This window comes from Lasioglossum baleicum, unplaced genomic scaffold, assembly GCF_051020765.1.
Source record: "Lasioglossum baleicum unplaced genomic scaffold, iyLasBale1 scaffold1397, whole genome shotgun sequence".
NCBI classification, from domain to species: Eukaryota; Metazoa; Arthropoda; class Insecta; order Hymenoptera; family Halictidae; genus Lasioglossum; species Lasioglossum baleicum.
In genome coordinates, this window is record NW_027470456.1 from 14,867 (window position 1) to 27,134 (window position 12,268).

Below are 12,268 nucleotides of genomic sequence, written 5' to 3' on the forward strand. Positions count from 1 at the left end.
GGACGCCGGAAAAATAAAATTGGGATGGGCGTCCGCCCGAGTCGAAGTGCTGGAGCAGAGGAGGCTCCAGTGCTCTAAGTGCCAGGAGTACGGGTACGTTAGGGCCAAGTGCCCGTCAGAGGCGGACCGCAGCACGGTCTGCTACAGGTGCGGCCAGAGGGGCCACAAGCAGGCGGCCTGCCAGGCCCGAGACCCCCATCTGCGCGGTCTGCCGCGACCTTGGCAGACCGTTCAACTACAGGTTGGTGGGAAAGACGTGTGCCCCCCCCCCCCCCAACACTCCGAACAGGAGCACCGATAAAGACGAGGACCACCCCCGTTGCCGAAGATGGAGGCAAGAAGATTGAAGATCCCAAGAAGAGGACGACGGAGCCACCACCGCACCCATCGCCATGGAAGTGGCCCCAGGAGAAGGAGCAAAACATAACCGCTAATGTTTAGTCTCTCTCAAGGGAACTTAAACCACTCGCGAGCGTCCCAAGACCTGATGGCACAGGCGCTCGCGGAACGGGACGTGGCCCTGGCGGTGGTCGCGGAGCCCTACCGCGTGCTGGACAGTCCCAACTGGTACGGCGACCTGCGTGGCCTGGTCCCAGTGGTGTGGATGGGTTCGTCGAGAAATCCCTCCGCGGAACTGCTACACCGCGGAAATGGCCACGTGGGGATTCGGTGGGGCGACCGCTGCGGTGGTGGGATGCTACGTCTCGCCCAACTGCACACTCGCGCAATTCGAGGACTACCTGGACGAGGTGAGAAGCGCGGTGGTCCATCACTCGTCCGGGTGTCTGATCGTCCTCGGCGATTGCAACGCCCACGCGGAAGCGTGGGGATGCCGGAGGACGAACGCGAGGAGACGTTGCTCGACTGGGCTGCCGGGCTGGACTTGAGGATTCTGAACCGGGGACGAGCCAGCACGTGCGTGAGGCCGATGGGTGAGTCCGTGGTGGACATCACCTTCGCTACGCCGGCCGCGCTGAAGAGGCTCTTCGCATGGAGGGTGGACGCGTCGCTGGTGCTCCTGAGCGACCAAATTCCCATCCTCATGCTCTACTGCGCCCCGGGCCCGGCCCGGTGCCCCCGCGGCGACGACGAAGAGGACGACGAAGAAGACGCAAGAGGATCCGCGAGGAAAACAAGAGGAAGAAGAGGAGCGATTGACCCTGCCCGTCGGTGGCAGCTGCAGCGCATGGACGAGAATGCGCTGCTGGCTGCGGTCCACGTGGCGGACTGGCCCTCTAGCACGGCGGGAGACGTGGAGGCACAGGTCGCGGAACTGCAATGGGCCGTGTCCGAGGCGTGCGACGTCTCCATGCCAAGGGCATCGAAGAACGGGAGGCTGACGGTACTCTGCAAGAGAGCGAACCGGGCCCACCGCCGATACACCCGGGCCAGACGCAGGGTAGGAGTCACCTTGGAGAAAGAGGTCGCCTTTCGGGCGGACTACCGAAGAGCCGACAAGTCGCTCCGCAGGGCTATCAAAAGGGCCCGGGCCGCCAAGTGGAACGAGCTCCTGGAGACGCTGGACCAGGACCCTTGGGGTCGTCCGTACCGCGTCGTGCTGGGTAGGATGAGGGGATGGGCTACGCCGCTCACCGAGAGCATGGAGCCCGCCTTCGCCGAAAGGGTCTTCGACGCCCTCATCCCCGGGTCTCCCGGGGTGGAGTGTCAGTCGGAGAAGGCCCCGAGGCCGGCGACGCGATGCGAAGTCGAATGGACCGACGACCTCGGGGTAACAACCGAGGAACTGGGCAGGGCGATCGGAAGAATGGGCGCGAGATCCCTGGACGCGTCTGGGTACTCGCGGCGAATGTCCTCGGAGGTCGCATCAAGGACCTCTTCAACGAGTGCCTGAAGAGTGGAAGATTCCCGAAGAGATGGAAGAGGGCCAAGGTGGTATTGCTGCGAAGCCTGGCAAGTCCCAGCAATCTCCGTCGGCGTACAGGCCGATCTGCTTGCTGGACGAGGGCGGAAAACTGTTGGAGAGGGTGTTGGCTCGTAGACTGACTACCCACCTCTCAACGGTAGGTCCGGATCTGGACGATCGTCAGTTCGGTTTTAGGCAAGGACGATTGACCATTGAAGCGCTCTTGCGCGTCAAGTCCTTCTCCGAACTGGTTGTTTGATGGGGTGGGGTGATGCTGGCGGTCGGACTCGACATCGCCAATGCATTCAACGCCTTACCCTGGACCGCTATCAGGTCTGCACTGGTTCGGCACCGAGTGCCGGATTACCTGGCTGAGGTGATCCGCGACTACCTGTCCGGCAAGTGTCTAGAATATTCCGGGAGGGACGGCACTGTCAGCAGGGAGATGTACTGCGGGATCCCACAGGGGTCGGTGCTGGGCGCGATCCTGTGGGACTTAGTGTTCGATGAGGTGCTACACGCCGCACTTCGGGCCGGGGTTAGCGTCACGTGTTACGCGGACGATACCCTGGTCGCAGCGAGCAGGAAGGACTACGAGGAGACGGCCCTGCTCGCCGAGGAAGGGGTGGCCGTAGTAATTGGGGCCATAGAACGCCTAGGACTCCGCGTCTCGCCGGAGAAAACCCAGGCCATCTGGTTTCCACGGCGAGAGGAAGAAGTGGGTGATACCACCCGCAAGAGGAATAGTCAGCGTGGGAGGAAAGGCCGTCCAGATCGGAGAAAAAATGAAGTACCTCGGCCTCGTCCTGGACGGCCGATAGACCTTCGAGGACCATTTCGAGAAGCTCATCCCGCGCCTGCAGAGTACGGGCGTAGCGCTGTGTCGGCTGCTGGCCAACATAGGAGGGCCGGACGAGAGGGTGCGCCGACTGTACGCCGGTGTGATCGGCTCGATGGCCTTGTACAGGCCACCGTTTGGCTAGCGTTTGGCGTCGGGTGGCCATCAGGATCGCGAGAGGATACCGCACCCTCTCGTAGGAGGCGGCCGCCGTTCTGGCGGGCCTCCCACCAATGGACCTGCCGACAGCAACGGCAGCACGTACCTACGGGCTCCTGCCGGAACCCCGGTCCAGGACCGGTGGAACTCGAAGAACTCGAGGAGAAGAAGAGGGAGATCCGACGGTCCAACACGAAGAGGTAACAGGGCCGGCTGCGCAGGCCGGACAGCGCACGCCACCCGGCCATCGTCCCGGTCCTGGATGACTGGATGAGGAGTGGCAGCAGACGGACATTCCGCCTCACTCAGGTACTCTCCGGGCACGGATGCTTCGGGGAGTACCTGCACAAGATCGGGAGGGAGGAGACCTCGGGGTGTTGGCATTGCGGAGCGGAGGTGGACTCCGCGCAGCACAACGTGGAAGAGAGTCCAGCTTGGCGCCGGAGAGAAGGGAGCTCCAGCGGCTCGTAGGTTGGGACCTCTCGCTCCATGCCATAGTCCCCAGCATGGCTGCGAGCGATCGAGTTTGGCGAGCGGTGGTCTCTTTCTGCGATCGGGTCATGCAGCAGTAGGAGGAGGCGCAAGCGGGGTCGAGAAGTGGGGATCCAGCCGTGGCTGTCTCGGATGAGGACGGCGGTTGCGGCGAGCGCGACGAAGGCTCGTCGCTCCGCAAGCCGGTGTTAATCCGTCGCGAGGAGGAAATCCCGGATCATCGTCCGGTGAAGAACCTCCGGCGACGAGGCAAGTACCCGCCTCTACGCTTTCCCGTTGATCGGAGGGGACCGCGGGCGGTCGACCGAGGGACCGACCGTCGAGGGTCCAGGGAGGTATCGGTACCGCGTGAATGGTCTCGCGGCACTGCCGAAGAAACAAGAGGACTGGGCTGGGAAGCCCGAAGAGGAGCCCAGCGAGAGCTGGAGAAGTCGCGGGGAGGCACCGATGTTTTAGGTTCGCGAAAGCGTTGCCTGACATCCGGGGCTCTCCTTTGTGAAAAGAGGATGGACCACCGCAGGGGGTTTAGTGGGTAAGGATCCCACAGACCCCCAGACTCCCCTTCAGGGCGGCCGGGACATCTTCGCAAGATTCCCCCAGCGACAAAAAAAAAAAAAAGCTATACTATTGATATTTTGTAGTGAGCTAATTTTAATGTATAGGTAATATTATCAGCTATACTATTGATATTTTCGACTAGCGTGGTGAGCTAATTTTATTGCATATATAATATGAAAATTTGTTCTATTGATATTTAAAAATTAATTTTACAATAATTTTTTATTTTTAATACAAATAATCTAAGATAAGCTTATAGATTCATAATCTATCGATATATTATAAAATAATATTTTATACGAATAAATTTAATTATTTATTTATTATTATTATTAAATAAAATTATTAAATTAATTAATTTATAATAAATTATTATATATTAAAAACTAATATTATATGTATATAATTATTAGATATTATTTATTTGATTTATTGAATTACTTAATAAATTAATATATTTATATTATATAATTTTGGTATATTTATATATTAAATATTATTTAAGTTATATAGTCGAATAATATTGATATATAATTTATTAAATAAATATATTGTATAATTTAAGGATACAATACCTATTAAATATAATATATTATATTAATAGGTTTATTTATTTAATTGTATTTTATTGAACAAATTTTATACTATATAATTTAAGTATATTATACATATATTTATTTATTATTATTAAATATTATTATTAATTTTATTATAAAATGTTAGTTTACATGAATAAAATATTTTTTTTACATGAAAAAGAATAAAATTGAATTTAAAATTATAAATTAAAAAGTATTTTATTTATAATTTATAATATAAATAAAATAAATTTTATTATAGTTTTAATAATTAATTAAATTAATATAGTATATATTTAATTTAGATTAAATATTTATATAATATAAAGAAATTTAATATTAAAAATAAATATTTATTCTAATATTTAATTTCTATAACAATTAATGAAAATTTAATTTGGAAATTAATTTTAATAAAGATAAATTTAGTGCCAGCAATAGCGGTTAAACTATTTTTATAAATTAATTAAATCAATTAAAATTATTTATTTTAAGTTTATTAATTTTTTTAATTTTATTAAAAAACCAGGATTAGATACCCTGTTATAAAAAATAATATATTAATTAATAATTAAATGTAAATCATTAAAATTAAATAATATGGCAGTTTTTTATTTATTTAGGGAAATTTTTTATTAATTTGATAATCTACAATAAGATATACTTGAATAATTCTTCCTTATGTATTGTTGTTTTTATATTTATTATAAATAATTAATTATTGTTTTTTAATTTATTGCAAAATTTAATATAATAAAAAATTCAAATCAAAATATATGAAATTTAAGATAAAATGAGTTATAATAATATTTAATATTGTATAATTAATTTTAATATTAATTTGAAAGACGATTTAATAGTAAATATAAATAATTATTATTATTGAATCTAATAAAAAAGATGTACAAATTGCCCGTCAATTTCATTATAAATGGAATAAGTCGTAACATAGTAAAAGTACTGGAAAGTGTTTTTAGTTTTTAAAATCTTAAATTTAATAATATTTATTTTTACAAATTAAATTTTTATTAAAGAAATATTTAATTTTTAGAATAAATTATTTAAATTATAAATTATTATTTTAATTTATAAATAATGTATAATAATTAAAATTATAATAATATTTAAATGTTTAAGTATTTATTTAGAATTAATTAAATGTAAATATAGATTATAAGTATAGAAATTGAAATTTAATTTATATAATATAAAATAAAATTTATTTTCTGCCTTTTGTATCAGGGTTAATTAATTTAATTTTAAATATATTAATTATCTCGAAAATAAATGAGCTAAATATAAATAATTTTTTTTGTAGAATAAATATTATAAATTTATATTTAGAAATTAAATGTTATTCGAATTTATTGGTACCTAGTTGTTTTGGAATTAACTTTAATTTAAGTATAATTTTATTTTTAATATATATTAATTATATAATAAAAAATTTTATATAAAAAATTTATGGGATGAACTATAAATTTAAAAATTATAATTTAAATTATATTATTTTTGTTTTTATTAATTTAAAAATAATTATAAATAAAAAGTATATAATAATTTAAAATTGAAATTATAAAAATTTTATAATTTTAATATAATAATTTTTTTTTTAAATTTTAAATTAATAAAAATTTATTATTATGATTAAATTAGTAATTATTTATTAATATAAATTTAATTAATTAATAAAATTTATAATTAAGGAATTAGGTAAATTTAAATAAATATATTCACCCGTTTATCAAAAACATGTCTTTTGGAATTTAATTTAAAGTCAAATCTGCTCAATGATTTTATTTAAATAGCTGCAGTATATTGACTGTACTAAGGTAGCATAATCAATTGTCTTTTAATTAACGAATGGAATGAAAGAATTAATGAAATATATACTGTCTCAATTATAAATAATTAATTTAAATTTTTACTTAAAATGATAAAATTAAATTATGGGACGATAAGACCCTATAGAATTTTATATTAATTTAATAATAATTAATAATTATATTTAATTAATATTGTTAAATTAATATTTAATTGGGAGGATTTATAAATTTAATAAACTTAATATATATTCATTTAATATATATTAATAAATAATTATTAATTATTAATAATTTAATAAATAATTATTAAACTTTGATTTAAGAAAATATTTAAATTTAATACAATAATATTAATTAAAGAAATAAATTACCTTAGGGATAACAGCGTAATATCTTTGTAAGAACAAATTAATAAAGCTGATTGCAACCTCGATGTTGAATTAAGATAAATTTTAAATGTAGAGATTTAAAAATTAAGTCTGTTCGACTTTTAGAATCTTACATGATTTGAGTTCAGATCGACGTAAGTTAGTTCGGTTTCTATCAATAATAATTTAATTAATTAATTGTACAAGAGGACTTTAATTTAAAAATAATTTTATTATTTTATAATGAATATTTAAAAATTATAATTATAAAAATTATTTTGACAAATTAAAGTGTTTTAAATTTAGAATTTAAATAAATCATATTAAATATATAATAAATAATAATTTTATTTTATAAAAATTATTATTATTTTTGAATATTAAATTTTTTAATTATAATAATTTGTTTATTAATTGGAATTGTTTTTTTAACCTTATTTGAACGTAAATTATTATCTTATATTCAATATCGAAAAGGACCAAATAAAACTGGATTTTTAAGTTTATTACAACCTTTCTGAATTGCTTTAAAATTATTGACTAAAGAATGATTTATTTTTAATTATAATTTAATATTTATTATAAGTCCAATAATTATATTTATTTTATCATTTATTTTATGGTTAATTTATTCTTGAATTAATTTAAATATATTTATTGAATTTAAGTATTCAATAATTTATATTTTTTTTATTACAAGATTAATAATTTTTCCAGTTTTTTTAATTGGTCGATTTTCAAATAATAATTATGCAATACTGGGTTCTACTCGATCAATTGCTCAAATGATTTCATTTGAAATTAGAATATTTTTTATAATTTTAATTTTTTTTATTTTAATTGAAAGATTTTTTTTAATAAATTTAAAATTAAATGAGTTAAATATTATATTTTTTATATTATTAAATCCTTTAGATTATATATTTTTTACTAGTTTATTAGTTGATTTAAATCGAACAACTATTGATTTAATTGAAGGTGAATCAGAATTAGTTTCAGGTTTTAATACTGAATATCATAGAAGAATATTTACAATAATTTTTTTATCAAAATATTTAAATAATATATTTATAAGGTTATTATTATTAATTATACTTTTCAATTATGATTATTTATCATTAATATTTTTTATTATTTATATATTAAATTTAATTTTATTAATTTGAATTCGAGCATTATTATCACGTATTTGATTTGATCAGTTAATATGTTTTTGTTGAACTGATATATTAATTATTATTTTAAATTATTTAATATTAACATATTTATTAAAAAAAATTATTTTCATTTTTTATGTTAATAAAAAATTTAATTTTGATAATATATTATCAAAATATATACTTATTCAAGTTCATTAACTTAATAAATTAAATAATCTCAAAATTTATTTAATTTAAATGAAATAACATAATATATAAAATATCATAAAGTAAAAAAAATATTTAAATTAATATAAGGATATTCAATTATTTGTCCTCCTAATCATGTTAATATTAAAAAATTATTAATAAAATATCAGTAATAAAATTGTCTAATAGGATAATTTTTAAAATTTTTAAAATAATTATTGTTTATTAAAGGTACAGTAAATAAAATTAAAATTGAAAATATTAATCTGATTACTCCTACTAGTTTGTTAGGAATTGATCGTAAAATTGAATAAGCAAATAAAAAATATATTCTGGTTTAATATGAATTGTTGTAATTATTGAAAAAGCTATTTTAAAATTATCATGTTCTCCAAAATAATAAGGATATTGGAAATTGATAAATATAAATAAAAGTAAAATAATAATAAATCCTATTAAATCTTTAATTATAAAATAGGGATAAAAAGGAATTTTATAAATATTTCTATTTGTTCCTATAGGATTTGTTGATCCTGTAATATGTAAAACAATTAAATGTAATATTACTATTGTTATAATAATTAATGGTAAAATAAAATGTAATGAAAAATATCTATTTAATGTTGAATTATTAATTGAGAATCATCCTCAAATTCATACTAATAATAATTGATCAATATCAGGAATTGCTGTTATTAAATTTGTAATAACTATAGCACGTCAAAAACATATTTGTCCTCATGGTAAAACATAACCTATAAATGCTGTTATTATTGATAATAAAAAAATCATAATTCCAATATTTCATATTATATTTAATTTAAATAAATAATAAAACAAATTTCGTGCAGTATGTAAATATATTATTGTAAAATAAAAAGATGCACCATTTATATGAATTAATCGAATTAATCATACAGAATTTACATATTTTATAATATGAGAAATTCTTATAAATGCTAAATTAATATTTCGACAATAATTTATCGATAAAATAAAACCTGAAATAATATGAATTTATAAAAATAAACCAAGAATTGATCAAAAATTTCATATAATATTAATGTTTATAGGTGTTGGTAGAAAAATAAATCTAAAAATAAATTTTAATGTTCTATTATTTTTTAATTCTTTATATTTGTTATTCATATTTTTTTTTTCGTAGACATTTTTTTATAATAGATGTTATTTTAACTGAAAAATATAAAATGACAAATATTATAATTATAAAAAGTAATATACTAATGTTTAAATAAATTTTTTTATTTCAATAATTATTAATAAATTATTATTTAAATTTAAATTCATATTGTTAAATAAATAATTTTTGAATAAAAAATAATTATTAAAAATAATAATTAATTATTAAATTATTAATCCACTAAAAAATAATCATAGAATATTAATTTTATTAAATTTAAATTTTGGTAAGTTTAATCAAGTAATAAAATACGAAAAAGTAATTATAATACCTAAATTATAAATAATTATACATGTAATTAATTTATAAATATAAAATATATTATAATTAAAACAATAATTTAAAAAAAATATTTTTATTGAATAAATTAAAAAAAATAAATATTTTATAGGAGAATAAAAATTATTAATTTCTAATATTAAATTTATAATTAAAAATGATATAGTTAATGATATTAAATTTATTATTATTATATTTATAATTATTATAAATTATATTTATTATATATTATATATAATTTAATTTTCAAAAAATAGTTTATAAAAACAATAGTTTTGGATTCTATAATAATTTATTTAAAATTTTTTTTGAATTTTATTAATATGTATAAATATAATATAGCTTTAAATAAAAATAATTATTCATATTAATTTACAAAATTAATGTTTTTATTTAACTATAAAGCTTAAAATATATATATATTTTAATAATTTAATTATTGAAATTATTATTATTATATTATTATTTAAATTTATTATATTATTTTATCTTAATGATTATTTATTAATATTTTTAATTTTAATTGAATATATTTCTTTTACTATTTTAATATATTGAATCTATAATAATAATGGATGAATATATTTAATATATTTTATTTATTCAGTAGGAGAAGCAATTCTAGGATTATCTTTAATAGTAAGATTAAATTATATATATGGACATCAAAAAATTAAATTAATTAATTTAATTTTTAATTGAATGAATTATTAATTTTATTAATATTATTTTTTTTTATTTAAAATTAATTTAATTTCAAATTCTAGTTTATTATTTTTAATAGTTTTTTTTATAATTATAAAATTAAATTGATTAGATTGAAGATTTATTATTATAAATTTAAGATTAAGATTGTATTCTTTTAATTTATTAATTTTAACTTTATGAATTTTTTCTTTAATTTGTTTAAATTTAAATAAAAGAGATAAATTATGTTTATCAATTAATTATATAATAATAATATTTATAATTAGAAACCTAGCATCTACTTTTAATTTATTTTTAAATAATTAAAAATAAATAGAAAATAAATAAATAAAAATAATTAAAAAGAAATAAGTAATTAAATAATTCCATAATTACAAAATAGCTTTTCGAAAAGGAAACATTTTATTTTTAATGCTTTGTCATTCTATGATAAAAATTTCTCCCTGTGAAGTTTTGGTCGAGAGGCACAAAAATTGTTAAAGCTATAATCTACGTTTTATCTTTATCAATGTTATTTTCCACCGATAAGTAAATGATTTCGTGTGACACTGGTGTTTTACGTGCCTGGACTTACTAAACCTTCGTTAAAATCAGAAATCTTGGATTAGATAATTCTTTTGAAATATTGCGTTCGAACGTTTTGGATAGCCACTCGATATTGATTCTCGCGAATATGAAATAAGATTTAGCACCACCAACAACTAAGGAAATTCGAATATTTAATAGAGTATTAAATAACCGAGTTAACTTTCCTTTGAAATTTCTACACAGCTGTGTTCGTCAATTAAACAATTTACATCTAGTCCTATAGATAGATTTGAAAGTACAGAATTTGTTACACGGTGCTATGTATCTTATGTCTTTATAGTGACATAAGAAAAGACACAAGAAAAATTTTGACAGAACATGTACTTTTCCTATTTTTCGCTCTGTCGTTATCGTGAATGCTATCACAAGTGGTTCCAACGGCAGTACAACGTAGATAAATTTTGAGCTAGAAAATCATGCAGAAATTCGCGTACATATGCTAAATGATATGTATTAAAATAATTTTATGTAATTCACTTTTTCACCTTCGAGGAACCTAGTTTGAACCAACGATGAATATAGCAAGACACGTCTTTCAAAATCCTAGGCGAATCTATATAATTTAAGAAAAACTCGTTTAATTAAAGTTTTGAATAAATTGTTAATATAGTTCTTTATATACTGATGTGTAAATATTATTAAAATAACGTAGTTGTAAAAGTACATTAAACGTTAGATGTTTCAGCATCCCCTAATTACATTTGTTTAGTTTCTTCAAAATACGGAAGTGACTAACAGTACGTTTTTAGTCTTTTAAACGCATAAACGGGGGCAACAGTAAACTATTCTTTAGAAGTGCATGCCGTTGATAAGTACTTCAATACTAGCAAAGGTTGAGCTAGATTGATAGAAATCGTTGAGATATTATTTAAAACTTTGAGGAAAATTATAGCGTAGCTTTCCTATGTTTCGTTCTGAATTATGTTATAAGGAACTCGTAATCGATACTGTTCACAATTCTGTAATCCCTTGCGATCCCATCTGGCTAGAAGATCCGTTACCGTCTTCTGTCAGTCAGGCCCTAAATGCTATTTTATTGGGTTAGCAACTAAGTGATTGCGAATTTTGTCGATAGATGGACTTCACACTTACTTTTGTTTTGCTATCGTGGTCAAAGCATCTAACCTATATTTTTTTCTTATTATTTGGACTTCTGCCTTTAATTTATTAAAAAAAAGTATATCGATTAGTGCTTTAGTTTTGTTTTTATCCAAATATAGAAATGAAAGAACAGGACGTGCACTTCAGACATATATTAAAATATTAATCCGAAAAGGCAAGAACGCATCGCAAACACAAAAGAAGTTATGTGCCATATATGGAAATGGAGCCCTGAAAGAAAGGCAGTGTCAAAATTTGTTTGCCAGATTTCGTTCTGGCGAGTTTACATTTGAAGTCGAAGTTGTTTCAGTTGAAGTCGATGAGATCCATATCAAGGCCATTATCGATTCAGATTTTCA

The 12,268-nt window shown here is 31.6% G+C and overlaps 1 protein-coding gene across 1 annotated transcript; it reads left to right on the forward strand.

The window, feature by feature from the left end:
• Nucleotides 1–487: 487 nt before the first annotated feature.
• On the forward strand, nt 488–1,852 carry LOC143220661 (uncharacterized). Its single transcript, XM_076446274.1, has one exon. It carries the CDS (start codon nt 488–490, stop codon nt 1,850–1,852), a length of 1,365 nt encoding a protein of 454 aa, XP_076302389.1.
• The last annotated feature ends 10,416 nt before the right edge of the window (nt 1,853–12,268 follow it).

Excerpts from the sequence above, each read along its gene's own strand:
- LOC143220661 (XM_076446274.1), top strand. The coding sequence starts at position 488 with ATGGCACAGGCGCTCGCGGAACGGGACGTGGCCCTGGCGGTGGTCGCG.